This window comes from Nyctereutes procyonoides, unplaced genomic scaffold (assembly GCF_905146905.1).
Source record: "Nyctereutes procyonoides isolate TBG_1078 unplaced genomic scaffold, NYPRO_anot_genome, whole genome shotgun sequence".
In the NCBI taxonomy this organism is placed as follows: Eukaryota; Metazoa; Chordata; class Mammalia; order Carnivora; family Canidae; genus Nyctereutes; species Nyctereutes procyonoides.
In genome coordinates this window covers 27,658,353-27,674,864 of record NW_026575046.1, presented here as the reverse complement: position 1 = coordinate 27,674,864, position 16,512 = coordinate 27,658,353, and the positions used below count along the sequence as shown (strand labels likewise).

Below are 16,512 nucleotides of genomic sequence, written 5' to 3'. Positions count from 1 at the left end.
AAAAAAAGAAAAGAAAAAAAAAAAACACCCTTGTGTGCTCACTGCCGGCCACTAAAGAAAGACACCAAGAAGAGGGTGGAGGCCCCCTCTGTGGACTTGTAAGAGCTGGCGTACTGGATCACATACTCCGGGTAGATCCGGTGCCTCTCAAAGATCACGAAGATGGAGGGGTCAGACATGCTGTTCACGCAGCTGTCATAGAAGTTGTTGCCAGGAGTTGTTGCTTTCCAGAGTGGCTGCCCCAGTTTGCATTCCCACCAACAGTGTAAGAGGGTTCCTGTTTCTTCACATCCTGACCAACAGCTTTAGTTTCTTGTGTTGTTGATTTTAGCCATTCTGACAGATGTGGGGTGATATCTAATTGTATTAATTTTGAAAAGTAGGTATTACTGGTACCATCTTTAATCTTTGCAAAAGGAGATCCTTTACCCTAGACCCCCAAGTTTTAGGGGGCTTCTCACTGGCTCTTCTCCAGCCATGTCTCTCCTCACAAGAATAAGAGCTTGTATGTAAGTCAAAGACCTTCTAGACTATACCTTGGAGCCCTGAACTCCTGAACTTTCTTTCCAAACAGACTTGACCCTGCTTACAGGGCTTATGTGATTTTCTTCCTCAGGTCCATTCTCCCCAGTATGCACAGCTATCACCCCAATATGTGACCTAGGAGTAACTGTCAAGGTTTGGTGAAGATTTATCATGTCAGTGCTTTAGTGTGCTGGTCCAAGTGCACAAGGCTCTTCTTGAGGCATGAAAAAACCAGGGAAGAGAAGAGAAAACCAACTACAGTCCAAAAGAAGGACCAATGCCTTAGTGCCACCATCTTTTGTGCATCTACATTCTGGCAAGGAACTGAGAATTTTAAATTCAACCTGGACTTTCACATTCCAATGATGCTATATTGCCAAGGATAGAATTTTATTTAAATTTATTTAAATATTTGAGCTAAGTGCATTGTAGACATGTAGTACATTGGCTTCCATTTTAATTCTAGCCCTGAGACCCCAAGTATTATGAATAGGCCTGGCTATAATTCCTATTTTTAAAATGTGGCAGCCATTCTGAGATGACAAGTGACTGGTTTATGGTAATAAGCTGAGGTGGATTTGAGGCCATCACTCTTTTACATGAGCACTGGTGCCCTTCCCACCACACTCTTTCTATCACATACGTTCTGACAGGACCCTCTTTTCAACTCAATGAAGTACGGTTACTTCTATTTGCATTTTTGCCAATTGATGACTTCTGACTCAGAAAGCTAAATTAACTGGCCCAGAGTCCACAGCACAGTCAGTCCTTAATCCATGTTTTGGCTCTAATTCCAATGCCATTTCCATCTGCAAAATGGAGGTGGAAGTACCTATTTCATATAGTTGTTAATAATATTAAGTGAGTTTGCATAAACAAAGGACTTAGAATAGTAGCTGGCAGATAAAATGGTCTTTCAATATTTGCTGTAATTACTTCTTCTGACATTCTTGTTGGAAAGTGATTTTTTGAGGCACAGATATGTTTAGACGCTGCCTGCTTTTGATGCTAGTTGTTGCAAGATGGAGGCTGAGTGGCTCAACACTGTACATTTTGGTCTTCACTACTGGGGGACCTTCATAGTCTAAGGAATGACCCAAACTCTATCCTCTCTTCTCAACCAAATACTGCTTGCTTCATGTTCAGTGAACTCTTCACCTAAGTCAGGGTAATATATTTTGATGCCTACATCATGTACTCAACTGCCTCTCACGGTTTACTCAGAAAATCTTATTTATTTCACAACACAGGCTTACCTATTCATCTCACACTCTTTTGTCACCCCTTTTGCATCATACCAGCCTACATGCTTCGTAGGAAGGCAAAATGACAATAGTTGAGATCTATGGAACTCCTGGATAATTGCCATTTCCCCCGGAGTACCCTGAATGTGGTTTACCTTTTAACTCTTGCAATCTTTTGAGGTAGACACTATTAACATTTCCTTTAAAAAAGGAAACCTAAACAGAAAAAAAGTTAAGTACGTTTTCTAAGATCATATAGCTAGTAATTGATAAGCATATTACTGGAACCCAAGTCTGTGACTTCAAAGTACATATTCTTCATTTCTATGCTAATTTATTATTCTCTTTCACTTATGAGGCACAGCCTCAAAGGGAATTTAAAGTGTCACTTACATTGCCTGCTAATTAGTTGAAAGTTTTTATTACTGTGTATGAGAAGTCTCTAAAGAATATTAATAATTTTCATACTGAATCAAAATTAAAAGATCAGATCACATTCTTTATCCACTAATGAATAAATAAAGAAACATGGCATTTTATAATTATACTTTCTAAATGTTCTAGAATTTTTACTATGTACAAAGGGTTATATATAGCCTATTGCAAAAATTATAGCATTTATGTTCATAGCAATTCAATGAGGTAAATATCATAATTATTCTCATTGTGTAAATGAATAAACAGGTCCAGAAAATTAAAATAATGTGTCCTTGTCACACATCAACAAAGCTGGGAACTAACAATTCTTTCTGACTCTAAAGCCAGTGCACTTGGACGCTATACTACATTGACTGCATTTAATAATGGTTTGAATCTAGAATTCTTTCAATAAAATCAGCTTTGACACTTAATAGGGTAAATACTCAGGTACATAACAAAATTATGTGGCATATAAGATTTATCTCTGATAATTCTAGATAAATGATCTAAATCATATCTTTTACATATTAAAAGATGTATGGCAGAGCTCTTAATTTTGAGATAGAAAAATTCATCCCAATTATGAGATTATATAAGAGTAGTAATTCTATACCATATGTTGTGAAATGACCATTTTCTTTAATCAAAACTAATGTTAGGGAGGTATATCGGACTTTTGCTTTGCTTCCTCATCTGTGCCAGCTGACATGGGATTCCCATCAAGGCTTCAAATCAAATTAATCAGTTTAGACTCACTCAGAGAGAGTGGTGATGCTATGATTGCTCTTCTAAAGTGAGAATGTAGTGCAAGAAAAAGGACCCAAGACTAAAAAGGGGATTATAATGAGAATTTGTTTATTCAATGATGCCAGGCCATAGCCAGTACTCTATAAATATGGAATGGACAAATAAATGATATAATTTCACAATTCTTAAATCTTGTGTCAGTCATAAATGGCAAGTTAGTCAATGTTGATTTCTACTCAAAGTAAGAATATTCTATTGATTCAAATAGATCAAGAATGAACTGTCTTTTTGACAAGGGAGTTTTTGTATCAAAGTAGAAGCTGGATGGTGATTGCTTCTCAGAGATCTCACAGGAAGCTTTTTGACAGTTGGGTTAGATGAGCTTATAGCCACTCTAATTCTGAGATTATGTGATTCAATGATTTCTCCCTGGATCGAGAAAAATGCATTAAAACAAAAACAGACTTGCTTTATCTTTAAGATGAGTAAGTCTCAGAATTTCCTGGGCACAGTTTCTAGGATAATAAGGAGCTATTTGCTCCCATGCTGCTGAAAGCAGCCAAGGGCTGTAAGGTGGAGACAATAAAAGTGACCTCCTATTATCAGGCTAGCCCATTGAGTCTTGCATTATATCCTGGCCAAATGTGTCATCCTATTAAGAAATGGCTACTTTCCAGAGCCCTAGAACAGGTTTAAAAGATTCAGTGAATCATGGGAAAAGTTTCCTTGTGAAAGGATTACAAAATGTAACCTAAATTAATGCTAATTTACATTTGGATGGTGCATAAACTATTTTAGTGCTTTTGCATATACTATTTGATTCACGTATATGTCTAAGATGGGTATCATCATCTTTATGAAGAAAAAAACTGGGTCTTAATGAAATTAGTAACTGGTTCAAGATCTCAGAACCAGTAAATGTTTAAAATAAGTTTTAAAGATAGGTTCCTTGGTTTAGTACTCATTTTTTTGCAATAGAGCCATTTTCATGTGAGTCTGATGCAGCGATAAGTAAGGCTATCGGCACTAGGTGTCTTAGCCCTTTACCCAGGGTTCACATCAACTGAAAGTCTCCCAGACCTGGTTCCAGACTGGACATAGAGCAGAGGAATCCATTCACTGATCTTGGTTGGCAAGACTTATGCAATAATCCATGCTCTATGGCTTTCTTGGGAGCCCCAGATTTTATGGTACAAGTAGAGCTAATGGGAGAGTTAGCTGACTGTCTATTGGAAATATACCTGTTCTCTGTTGGGAGCTACTTATTCAAGTTTCCTAAGGGGAAGATCACCAGCATCCTCAAACCAAGAATGAGGGTCCATGTGGATATCTTAAGAATCCAATGGTGCAGAAGCTGGGCTGTTCCTATGCTTTGTCCATGATTGCTTTGTCTCCAAGTAGGACCCTAAACTTTAGAAGCCAAGTAGAGTTTGATGGACCAAGAGCTAAAGACCTCCATTGCATTCAGTATTGGGGGTATACTTAGCTAGTGATACCATCAACTGCACTGCCATTGTCCAAAGGGAAGGATAGCATTTGCACTTCTTATAGTGCCAAATATTAGGAAGTAACTTAACAAAGTGAAACATTCTTTATGTGTACTATTTGCTAAGTACTACAAGGACTCAACTATGCAAAACGATGATTTTGAAGAGCCATTCTATGGCTCTATGACAAGGTCGTTGGTAGCTCTTCTTGACTTTAGAGCTCACAGACTAGCAGGCATTCTCTACAACACCAGTGGACATAGGGCCCTTGGCCTTGAAATGCTGTGCAGTGGAGAACTCACATTTATCTCCCTGTGAGAGAGTAAAAACAGCCAGAATCTGTCTGGATGGGCTGTTCTGGGGATAGGGATTATGATACTGCCTAAGGAGCATAGTTTAAGTGTTAAGGGAGCATAGTGTTTAAGGACTTGAGCTATAGGTTCAAACAGAGATCTTATCAATCATAACTCTACCATTTCCTACTCGTGTTGAACTGCATATCTGTCTTCACTGAACTTTATTTTTCTTAAGTGGGAAAAATGCAGATTCATTCCTTAACTTACTATTTTTTTTTATTTTTCTGAGCTCCAGTCATGCTCTAGAAATAAATTAGGTGCCAGATTTACCATGGTAAATACTATAAATACCCTAATTTGTATTCACATACATTTATTACTAGGGTTATTTTATGAATTAAATGAGATCATGATATAAAGCATTTAGTATAGGACATGGCCCAAGGTTTTCTTCAACTAATATTAGTAAACTCAGAAAGTATAAAGAACTATCTTAAAAATATTGAGAGTTCACAGTTATAGTTTTTCTCTGTGGCTCTAAGCTCATACTATTTACCATCCTAATTTTTCCTAAGTAAATCTAAGCTTGATAAAAATACAAAACCTTAATAGAGGTCCCCATTAATAATGGCCTTCTCACCCAATAGATCCAACAAGAAGCTGCATGAATACCTGTTAGGAGGCCTATAAAGGCAATTTTTGCATTGCATAAGGATTGTAGCCACCAGTGTTTTATATTTTTAAACTGTGATAATTCTTATTGAGTTTATTATGTTAATATTATGTACCATACCATGAATACTCTGTATTTTGTGCTTTTTTCTTCATGGGAAGTTTCAATGCAAAAGTGGAAATATTCATGCCAATTGAGTAACATAAGGCCCTACTCCAGCCTGTATCCCTCTCTCTATTATTTGGGCCCCACGATGGGCTAGTCTTGGTCACTTCAGCACTATTTTAGGAGAAGAGGAAGTAAGACTCTGTCCTTGAGGAAAACATGTCAAATAAGCCTGTAGATACTGGGGAAGGAAGAGAATGCCATAAAGGCAAACCTCTTGATACTTTTCACTTAGCAAATCTCAAATTCACAGCCAATTTATACCGGAGAACATTGACTTCCCTCCTTACCCATCTTTTCTTTATTTTGTCATATGTCAAATATACAAAAGAGTGTGTATAATATACAAGTATAGTTTAAAACTAACAGCAGGGGATCCCTGGGTGGCGCAGCGGTTTGGCGCCTGTCTTTGGCTCAGGGCGCAATCCTGGAGACCCGGGATTGAATCCCACGTCGGGCTCCCGGTGCATGGGGCCTGCTTCTCCCTCTGCCTATGTCTCTGCCTCTCTCTCTCTCTCTGTGTGTGTGTGTGACTATCATAAATAAAAATTTAAAAAAAAAGTTTAAAACTAACAGCAGCACAAATGCTCCTATGTCTATCAGACAGTTTGAGAAAAAGCCACAAGTTCTGTCATTAAAACTTTTTTGTGCCCCTTCCCTAACTTCCATTTTTTGCTGCAACTCGTGCTGCCAGCTCCCCCTCTACTGCACCCTCATCTTCCTCTCCTCTGGCAAAGACCCTCATGCAACCACAGCCTAGAAACATTTCTCCAGCTGTGAGGAATTAAGTTTATTTTCCTGTTCTCTGCCCTTTGCTATTTTCTCTTGTCATTTGCAGGCAATGTAGAATCTAGTTTGGAGCTCTTCATGCCATTAGGATGTTGAATACATGGCTTTGAGTATAATTGACCTAAGTTGGTTTTCATTTTTTTCCCCCTGATGGTTTAAAAATTACATATGTATGTCAGGCAATGGAGAAACAAATAAATATCCATTTTAGACATAACGATAAAGAGGACACAATCTCCTGTTCTCAGGAGACTCCAAACTAGAAGATGCATATTTTTTCTTTTTCTTTCCTCTGTCCTTTTTTCTTAAACCAAAAATGAGGATAATTTAAAAAAAAAAAAAAAACCTCTTACCAAGGTCCCTGATGGGAGTATATTTTCATTGCAGTCAAACCACTCTGCTGCCTTCTGTGGCTCTAACAGTGATGATCTACTCTAACAGGAGGTACGTAGTGTTCTTTCAGGACCGGGTTAGGCAGGAGTGGGTTTATGCTAAGGTGGAATTAGGCAGAAGACAATGAAAAGCCAGAACCTACCCACTGTGTTTAGGGGACAAAATTAGGATGACCACAGATTTTTGTTGTTACTGTTTTGGAAATCAATCACTTACTGTTTGCTAATTATGTGCCCACAACAGTATTATGTATTGTGTGTAGATGTTGATTCATGCCAGTCCATAAGGAACTGTTGCTGCCTCTACTTTGAAATGCAGGAACTGAAACTCAGGTTCAACCAGTAATTCAAGGTTACTCAGAAGTGGCAAATCTAGATTTAATCCTAGGGCTCTCTGTCCCCAAAGCCTCATATCCCCCCCCCCCTTTTTTTAATTCCTTTAGGGTTTTTTTTCCCTCTTTTTTTTGGAATTTTTAAAAATTTGAGATATAATTGACATATAACATTATATGAGTTTTAGATATGCAACATAAAGATTCAATAATCATATAGATTGCCAAATGATCACCTTCTTGACCATTATATTATAGAGGTTTCACAAATAATTTCATCTGACATGGAAGACACGTCAATATCTCAAGGGGTTGGTGGTTCTGCCAATCATGGGCTTCATAGATAAATGAGAAGGAACTGACCAGAGCCCAGATAGGCAGCCCAAACAGAGACAGGGCAACCAGGGATGTGACCGGCATAATAGATGTCAGCCAGTATTTTAGGGTGTCTGACATTGGGCTCCATTTCTGGAACAGGTAGAAGGGAGAGAAGGAGAGCTGTAAAGAGCACAGACTAGAAGTGCAAGACCAGATGGGTGGGATGCTGGACACGTTGCAGAGTAGGGCTACAGGCTGGGGAAGCTGCCTTGGTCAGAACGGGGATCTTGGGCTTGTGGAATGAGATTCTGGAACAATGGGGAATAAGAAGAATGAAACCCAGAAGCCAGGCTTCCTCTTGATGAGTCAGTTACAAAGGGCTAAGCTGCTCCTGGACTTCGTTGTTTAAACCACAGAGCCCATTTTTGAGCATTAAATGACTCATATCCCAGGGAATCAGCGCCTAGGAGTCTGGCAAGTGGAACTATCCATCAGATAGTTTCCTGAGCTCCCCAGAGGCATCTTTCACAACTTCAGTAGTTCTCTTCCAGCGTTTCAGCAGGAACTCATAAAAAAAGCTTAATTTCAATTGACTCAGAGTTCCTTTTCTTAAGAAATTCTGAAAGGTTTTCTGGATGTGTCCCTGGATATAGGTTTTGTTAAGGAATGTTTTTGTAGATCGGGCTTCCACTTCCTTGATCTGTACTATTATCATTAATTAAAATTCCAAAGTCAATGTTTCAGCTTCCCTTTGTTCTCTGAGAGAGACAGGAATTACCTGTTCCAGAAAGACTGGTTTATTGGCTGAGTAGTGCCTGCTTTGCTGAACTGTAAGGAAGAACTAATTAAAAATGACACAGAGTGAGATTTCTTAGAATGTGAGTAGGTTTCTGTTCTAGCAACCAGTTTTAACAAATGGCTTTAATTGTTTTTCTTTTCTTTTATTTATGTATCTTTAAAATGTTATGGCAGTTTTCTTTTCATATTACAAATGACAAGGATTTACAAAGTGGTGTTGCAAAAGATGACTGTTGAGGACAGAATGTAATGGGGAGTTTTAGGCTGTTGGTGAGCAAGGTGACTGCCATATAAATTACTCTTCCACAATTTCTGGAAAACCAATCATCCCTCTTATTTGTACGTCTGTGGATTCTTTTTTATGGGAACTTGAAGAAGCATTCAGAATTTGGGTTGATACAGAATGTAAACAGATGCCATATAGTCTAGTGACAGAGTTGGATCAGAAGGTGACATCTGATTTCGGGATTATCTGGGATAAGACACTGTGGTTTCATTGCTTACATGTTGTTAGAAGTCAAATTCAATTCATCTTAATTTAATTCAGTTAATTTATTAAGCATTCACCAAACGCCTGCAGCATGCCAGCTGCGATCTCACAATATAGCAGAAAAGACAGATGCTTACAAATTAATGAGAATATACTATGATGCTTGATAACCTGGGAGGATTACATGAATGAATGAATGCATAGGAGACACTCATTAGAAAATACATAGGAGCTTTTTAGGGAAGATAGCATTAGGGATGAATCTTTTTAATGAGAGGAAATCAGTGAGAGGAGAAATGGGAAATAGAATTGCAGGAAGAGGGACCAGCATATGCACAATTGCCAAGTGCATGGAGGGTTCTGAGAGTGGTCCATTTCATAATGTGGAATGGAGAGAGATGAGGCTGGAGAGCGAGGCTAGCACTGATGGACTTGTAGGCAGAGAGACTCACCAAAGTGATTTTAGCAGGGACAAGATAAGATCTGTGTTTGAGAAATATCACTCTGGAGACGGTTGGAAATAGATGGTGGGCAGTGAATATTAAGGAGGCTTGGGAGGCAGAGTGGCTGGAAAACATGAACTGACCAATAACTTTGCTAGTTTGTTATGTCGCAGTCTCCTGCTATTCCCTTTACTTGGAATGACACTTCTCACTTCTCAACCCATGGCTACTGCCTCCTCATTCTACCCATCTCAATTCCTGCCCTTGTGTTCCTTGCCTAACTTCTACCCATAATTTAGGCTTCTGCTTATAAATCACCTCAGGAATTGGGGAGGCCTTTCCTGATTGCCCTAGTTAGTCTAACTTATACATATGTTATATACATGTATATATATACATATGATTGATTTTATTAATATAATTCTTCCTATGCAATTTTAAAGCTTCATAAAGGAAGGATGAATTTTTATATTTGTATGCTCATTGATGCATTTCTAGCATCTAACAAAGAGTGGATATTAAATATTCGGTGAAAAGACAAATGAAGTTTAAGTCAATATTTTCTGTTTCTTTGAATAATGCTTTTAAGTAATCCTAGTGATGGTCTTAGATCATTCAGGAAACAACAGCAACAACAAAAAGTGAAAGAGAAGACAAAAGAAAATAAATCACCACAAAGAATATCATTGTACTTGAAGTCTTTGGAAATTAGCAAAGGTTATTTTGATGGTCAGTCTTGGTGTCTGAATCTCTAATGGATTTGTGAGACAAGAACACAGCTCAAAAGGACTTGACTCAATTTTCTCTTTCTTCCTCTTTGCAGAGAATCTCTCTTAGATTTTCATGTTAGATGCATGCATAATTTGTTTCTATAATTGAAATGTTGCTTAATTTTGATTCAATGTTAATAAACATATTTGCATAACATCAGTTCTATGCAAGGTACTATACTAAGTATGACAATTTCTTCCGCAGAATATAAGCTCCAGGAGGGCAAGTTCAAGTCTATTCTATTTATCATTTTATCCTCCAAAGCCTATCACAGATACTGACACAAAGTAGGCATTAATAGGTATGTGTTAATTGCAGAGATGCACAAATGGATTACAAAGATGTGCAAGGCTTACTCTCTGTTCTTTGGAATAGACAGTGCGATCTTTGTAACATATAATAATATGTTTTTTGGGGACATGTAATAAATAGTGAGATTAGATAAGTTTCAGATTCTAGATCTGATATCAAACTTAAGGGGAAAAAAATCCCATGGAAGACATCAACTACTTCATGGGAATTTATACAGGTTTACTGGGCACTTTTGACTAGCCACATTTTACAAACATGTATTCTGGTAGAAAATAAAGAACTATCTCAATCTAGGATAACTTTCAGTGTCTTAAACACAAGAAACATCTAGCAAAATAGTATTTCCTGATTCTTGTACTTGAAGATTTTTTTTTTTTCTGTTTATGTTTCAGGAATACTCAAGAACTAAGTTATGCACATCTGGTGTTTTCCTAGCCTGGGCAAGAAGAAGGCATCAGATTCAAATCCTTTGATTTTCTGGTTCCCACTACTGGTCTTCGTTAACCCCTTTTCCCCCAGGATATGGCCCTAAGGTAGTCCATTAGACATCACCCAAAAGTGAAACAAATCTGGAAGATTCAACTCCTAAACAAAAAGAGTCAGACATGTATTTATTTCACATAGGTCTACTTTATTCTACAAAGAAATCAGGACATACTAGTGACAAGATTAGGCAACACAGCATAGGTTTTATGGGAGAAGTAAATGTGTTTTTGTGTGAACTGGAGTCACAAGATAGATTCAACACTTTCCAAAATGTACAAATTTAAGTTTGTTGTCAGTTTTTCTGTGGAGAGAAAAAAGGAAAAAATGAAAATGCTAAAGCCATAAACATTTTATTAGCATCCGGGACTAATTACCATTCACTAATGAACTCCTCCCCTCACCCCACCCAGGTACTCAAGTCAGTTCACTTATTGATGTTTTTAGGAGGAAGTGACTGGGGCACGTGGGTAACTCAGTTGGCTAAGCCTCTGCCTTTGGCTTAGGTCATGATCCCAGGGTCTTGCGATTGAACCCCAAGTCAGGCTCCCTGCTTCTCCTTCTCTCTCTCCCTCTGCCCTTCCTTCCCACTCATGCTCTCTCTCTCTCTCTCTCTCTCTCTCCCTCTCTCTCTCGTTCTCTCTCTCACTCAAATAAAGAAATAAAATCTATTAAAAAAAAAAAGGAGGGAGTGATTGCAATTTAGAAATATTTTAGCAACTAGTGTTGGTTATGTAAGGATAATGCTCGCAATATATCCCAATCAGTATATGTCCCTGAAAACATCTTTTTTTTAAAAAAAAGATTTTATTTATTTGTTCATGAAAGACACACACACAGAGAGAGAGAGAGAGAGGCAGAGACACCGGCAGAGGGAGCATCAGGCTCCATGCAGGGACTTGATCCCAAGTCTCCAGGATCACACACTGGGCTGAAGGTGGTGCTAAACTGCTAAGCCACCTCGGCTGCCCCCTGAAAACATATCTAATGAATTTCTTATTTAAAGGAGACACATTTAGAAACCTTTTTACATAAATGATTTCATTGTAAAAGTCACATTTTACATTTATCACAAAATATTTATTTCTCATAAAAGTAATGAGAGGCACCTTTTTTCTGAGGTGCCTGGGTGGCTCAGTCAGTTAAGCATCTGACTTCTGCTCATGTCATGATCTCAAGGTCCTTGGATGAAGGCTTGTGTCTGGCTCCATGCTCAGCAGGGAGGCTACTTGTCCCTCTCCCTCTCCCTCTGCCCCTCCCTCCTGTTCCTGCTTTCTCTCTCTAATAAATAAAATCTTTTTTTAAAAAAAAAGTAATTTGGGGATCCCTGGGTGGCGCAGCGGTTTGGCGCCTGCCTTTGGCCCAGGGCGTGATCCTGGAGACCTGGGATCGAATCCCACGTCGGGCTCCTGGTGCGTGGAGCCTGCCTCTCCCTCTGCCTGTGTCTCTGCCTCTCTCTCTCTCTCTGTGACTATCATAAATAAATTAAAAAAAAATAAAAAAAAGTAATTTGTTTTTTGATTAAGAAAAAACGGAAAAATATGCCATCTGTATGAGGTGTTTGTTTTCATTCATGTATGTTTTGAAAATACTTAGGAGGATCTATGTGTTTCTATACATTCTAGTATATCATGCACCATCTTATATATTTCAAGCTGATACTAACATATCTTTCTGATGATGACTTTGTAACTTTTAAGCTATTTTTGGCTATTTGATTTTCAAATTTAATTTTTATTATAGCTTCAATATATATTTTGTTGAGAAAACAAAACTGTTCTGAAACAGAACAATTTCTTTAGGATTTTTAGATATGGTCCCTTTTGTGCCAATAATTAGGGGGCTTTAACGTATCTAAACTTAATTGTTAAAACTGAACAATAGATATAGATCATTCTGACAGATGAACAGACTGGCATGCCTAGGAGGAGGAATGCTCCTTGTCCCTGGAAATAATCAAGCACACACTGTAGGATGACTCGAGATTTTTGTAGAAGGAATTCAAGCAATAGTTTAGTAGATGGATGTTGAACTAGATGACCCTCAAATTTCCTTCCAATTTAGAGATTCTAGATTATTTGATTTACTCTTTCTACCAGAATATGGATGGATCCAAAGACACTAGAGACTCCAAAGCCTACATACTCATCATATTCACATATTCATTATGCCCTAAACCACTTCTTCTAACTGAGGTATACTTGTCATAACACATAATCACACCTTAAATATAGAAAAAAAATTTTCAACACTTACTGAACTTGAGAACAAAAGAAGCAATCATTTTCATAAGTTTTGCCATCAGATCCACAAATTGGTGCATATATTTCATAACAAATTCTCTCTTCTCCTGGTGGTAACTTTTTAAATTTACTGCAATCAACCTGGAAATACATATAAAAAGCCTTCCATCAAATCTTTATTCCCAGGATTTAGGATTTCCCAAGCAAGTTTAGAGGGCTCTCAAATCATTGGTTTCTTATTCTAATTGTCCTCATCCAAACTCCTTGAAATATATCAAGTATAGAGATTTCTTATATCAGATATAACATTACATGTGATAAACCTCTTTATGGTAGCTTGTAACCAAATAATTTGCCTAAAAATTAAAAATTTATTTAAAACACACATGGTAGATTCACAGATGTAACCATTCCATGGGGTTAGTTTTCTGCACATCCTGCTATTTCTCTCTTTCACTTAAAAAGTTCTATCTGGGGGATCCCTGGGTGGCTCAGCAGTTTAGCGCCTGCCTTTGACCCAGGGCGTGATCCTGGAGTCCCAGGATCGAGTCCCTCATAGGGCTCCCTGTGTGGAGCCTGCTTCTCTCTCTCTCTCTCTCTCTCTCTCTCTCTCTCTCATAAATAAATAAAATCTTAAAAAAAAAGTTCTATCTGAATATAAGTGTGAAATGTATTATAGAGATACCTACTATAGTTTTCAAGAACTAGCACATCATTAGCAATTAATGATTAGTGATTTTAATTAATCATTAAGTTATTAGTAACAAATAACTTGTTATACACTTCACCAGCACATAGACAGACACATGTATTTTACTATTGTATTTGAGAATCACTGTTATAAAAGCCAGGAGCAAAGCCAAAGTGTAAAGCCCCCTGTAGGAGCAAGTATGCAATCACCAAGATAGAGTTTTCTGGCGTTTTCATCTATAAGCAAATTGAAGAGTGTGGACAGTCAAAATCAAACACATCAGAATTCAAATTCTGACTATATGACTCTGGCACAATCATTTTAATTTTCTAAGCCTCGGTTTCTTTACCTGCAAAGGCAGGGTGATAATAACTATATTGTAAGATTAAAAAATATATAATCGAGAAGATATGTGTAAAATGCTTAGCACTTTCATGAAAAAATCCTAGCTATTATTTTTACCCCTTGGCTCTATTTTCAGGACTACACAAACTCTAGCTCTACACAGAAGACTCTACATTTACAGGTTTTCCAACTCAGAGTTCTACATATGATACTGTACTAATTGTTGAATATCTCCACCTGGATAGCTTGAAATATTCTCAAACTTCAAGTTAAATTAATCTTCCCCTTAGCTATGTTTCATTAATTAATCCATTCATTCTTTTGGGTACCCTATGCCATGTACCTTCCAAGTTTTAGGGCTGAGGTGATGGCTGGCAATACAAAGATTGGTAACCATGATAAAAAGGCAGAAGTACCTCAGAGGCTAGTGGAGTCTAGTGGAGAATGGGAATGATGATGACTATACACCAGCATGATTTCACTTCTCCATGCCTGCTCAAACCCCAACACCAGGACTTATGTCATATGCATAGTGTGACCAGGAAACTACCAAAGCTTCATATTCATTAACCTTTTAAATTCTCAAGCAGCTGCTAAATCATGAAGGATGGCTTGGACTCAGGACTGTCTGACTCCAAAATTTACACACTCTTAACCCTATTATTCTCTTTAATAGGTAAAACAAAAGTTCCAAAGAAGTGAAAGGAGCTGCCTAGGCCCCAAATCAGCTGTAAAGTCATTGAGCTTTAACTAGAGTCCCAATTGCTTTGATTTCTGGTTTAAAGTTTTTACTACCACACCTAGATTTTCTCAACAATAGTTATTACTTAATATGAATCATAAAGGAAAGGTTAAATTAAAATCTTCATTCTCTAAGATAAAGAACAAAGATGTATGTGTCCCATTTAACAATTATAAGAATCATGACTTGTCCTTATTGGGCTTTACTAGGTACCAGGTACTGTGCTCATCTCTCTTCAAACACTGTGGTTTTAATCCTCACAATAAGCTTATGAAACAAGTATTGTTGCCCATGGCCACATGATCCAGGAGCTGGAATTCAAACCCAGGACTTTATAACTCAGATACTAGGTATCTAACCAACTTTGTTCTACTATGTCCATTTCAGAAAGATCTCTTAATAGATTTTTTAAAATAAAATCAGTTTGGATACTTAAAAAAATCTTCAAACGTGTAGCAATTTATTGTATAGTAGCAAATATTTCCTTGTTGATACTAGCTTTAAAATTACATAGGAGTAGGACTTTTATATCAAGATGAATGTACTGACCTGTTTAGGGTGTGAGGTACAGTCTACATCTGTAAGAAAAAGACGAGAAACCAAATTAAACTCTAGAAGAACTTAATCTTGTTTAAAAAAAGATCTTTTATTTATGTTTCAGCTCTCAGCCTGTCAAAAATATAAGACTCTCTTCAGAACTGTGTATCAATATAATATCAAAGGTTGAAGCTCAACATAGGTTTTTTTCCCCCTTTTTTGAATGGGATTAGAACATAGCCAAAAGTATAGAGAAGCTACTATAATAATGAGGAGTTTTGTTCTTCCCTACCTCGTAACAGAACTTAGGAAATACTGAAAAAAAAAGTGGTTTTATATTTAGAGAATGTCTGCTATTATGTTGAAAACTCAAAGTTGAAAATTCTAGGGCATTGAAAATTTCTAGAAGGCAGATTTCAACTCAATGGAAAAATAATAAGAGTTCATGCTGCCAAACAATAGATGGTACGGTTTTATAAAGAAATGAGGTCCCCAGAAATGGTGATATCAAATCAAAGCAGAGTCTGGATGTATGCTTACCAAAGAAGTTATACAAAGTGTTTATATGGATAAAAATTTGGCCTTGGGCACCTGGGTGGCTCAATGGTTAAGCCTTTGCCTTTGGCTCAGATCGTGGTCCCAGGGTCCTGGGATCGAGTCCCATATCAGGCATCTCTTAGGAAGCCTGCTTCTCCCTCTGCCTATGTCTCTACCTCTCTCCGTGTGTCTCTTATGAATAAATAAAATCTTAAAAAAATAAGAATTTGGCCTTAGCTTATCATTTAGGTCTACTCAGGCCCAAAGATGATATCAGTTAGTGATATATTGGTAGGGACAAAAAAATGCATTTGCCAAAGTTTTCCCTATTATCTATGTGCTGTGTATATCCCAGGATTCTGTGAGCAGAAGGTGACATGAGCTTTTGGTATCAGGGCAGAGGGAGATACTCACTGAAGATGGTTGTAAGTGCCAGAGTGAAGAGCAGGGCAAAGGCTGTCGCTTTCATGCTGCTGAAGTGGTCAAGGGCAGTCAGATGGTGGCAAAGCAAATGACTTTCTGGTGTCTGCTCTGCCCACTTGGGTCCTGCTTTATATATTGTCAAGAGCTCCTATCTTGATTTTGAAATAGCTATTTCCAGTAACAGAATCATGGGAAGAGGTTAGAAACAATTGCTAGTACGGGAATTCTTTTATTGTGAAATCAGATAGTTGCTGATTTTAATAGATGATAGAACCCAATAAAGATGTTGTTATTTCCTTATTTATTTAC

At 37.6% G+C, this 16,512-nt stretch overlaps 1 protein-coding gene across 1 annotated transcript; it reads right to left on the bottom strand.

Moving 5' to 3' along the window:
* Window positions 1-10,812: 10,812 nt before the first annotated feature.
* Window positions 10,813-16,296, bottom strand: SPINK9 (serine peptidase inhibitor Kazal type 9). The gene is made up of 4 exons (XM_055325615.1): window positions 16,195-16,296; window positions 15,256-15,284; window positions 12,942-13,069; window positions 10,813-10,989 (listed from the first exon to the last, which is right to left on the bottom strand). The coding sequence occupies exons 1-4, from the start codon at window positions 16,247-16,249 to the stop codon at window positions 10,944-10,946; spliced, it is 258 nt and encodes an 85-aa protein (XP_055181590.1). The 5' UTR covers window positions 16,250-16,296; the 3' UTR covers window positions 10,813-10,943.
* Between the last annotated feature and the right edge of the window lie 216 nt (window positions 16,297-16,512).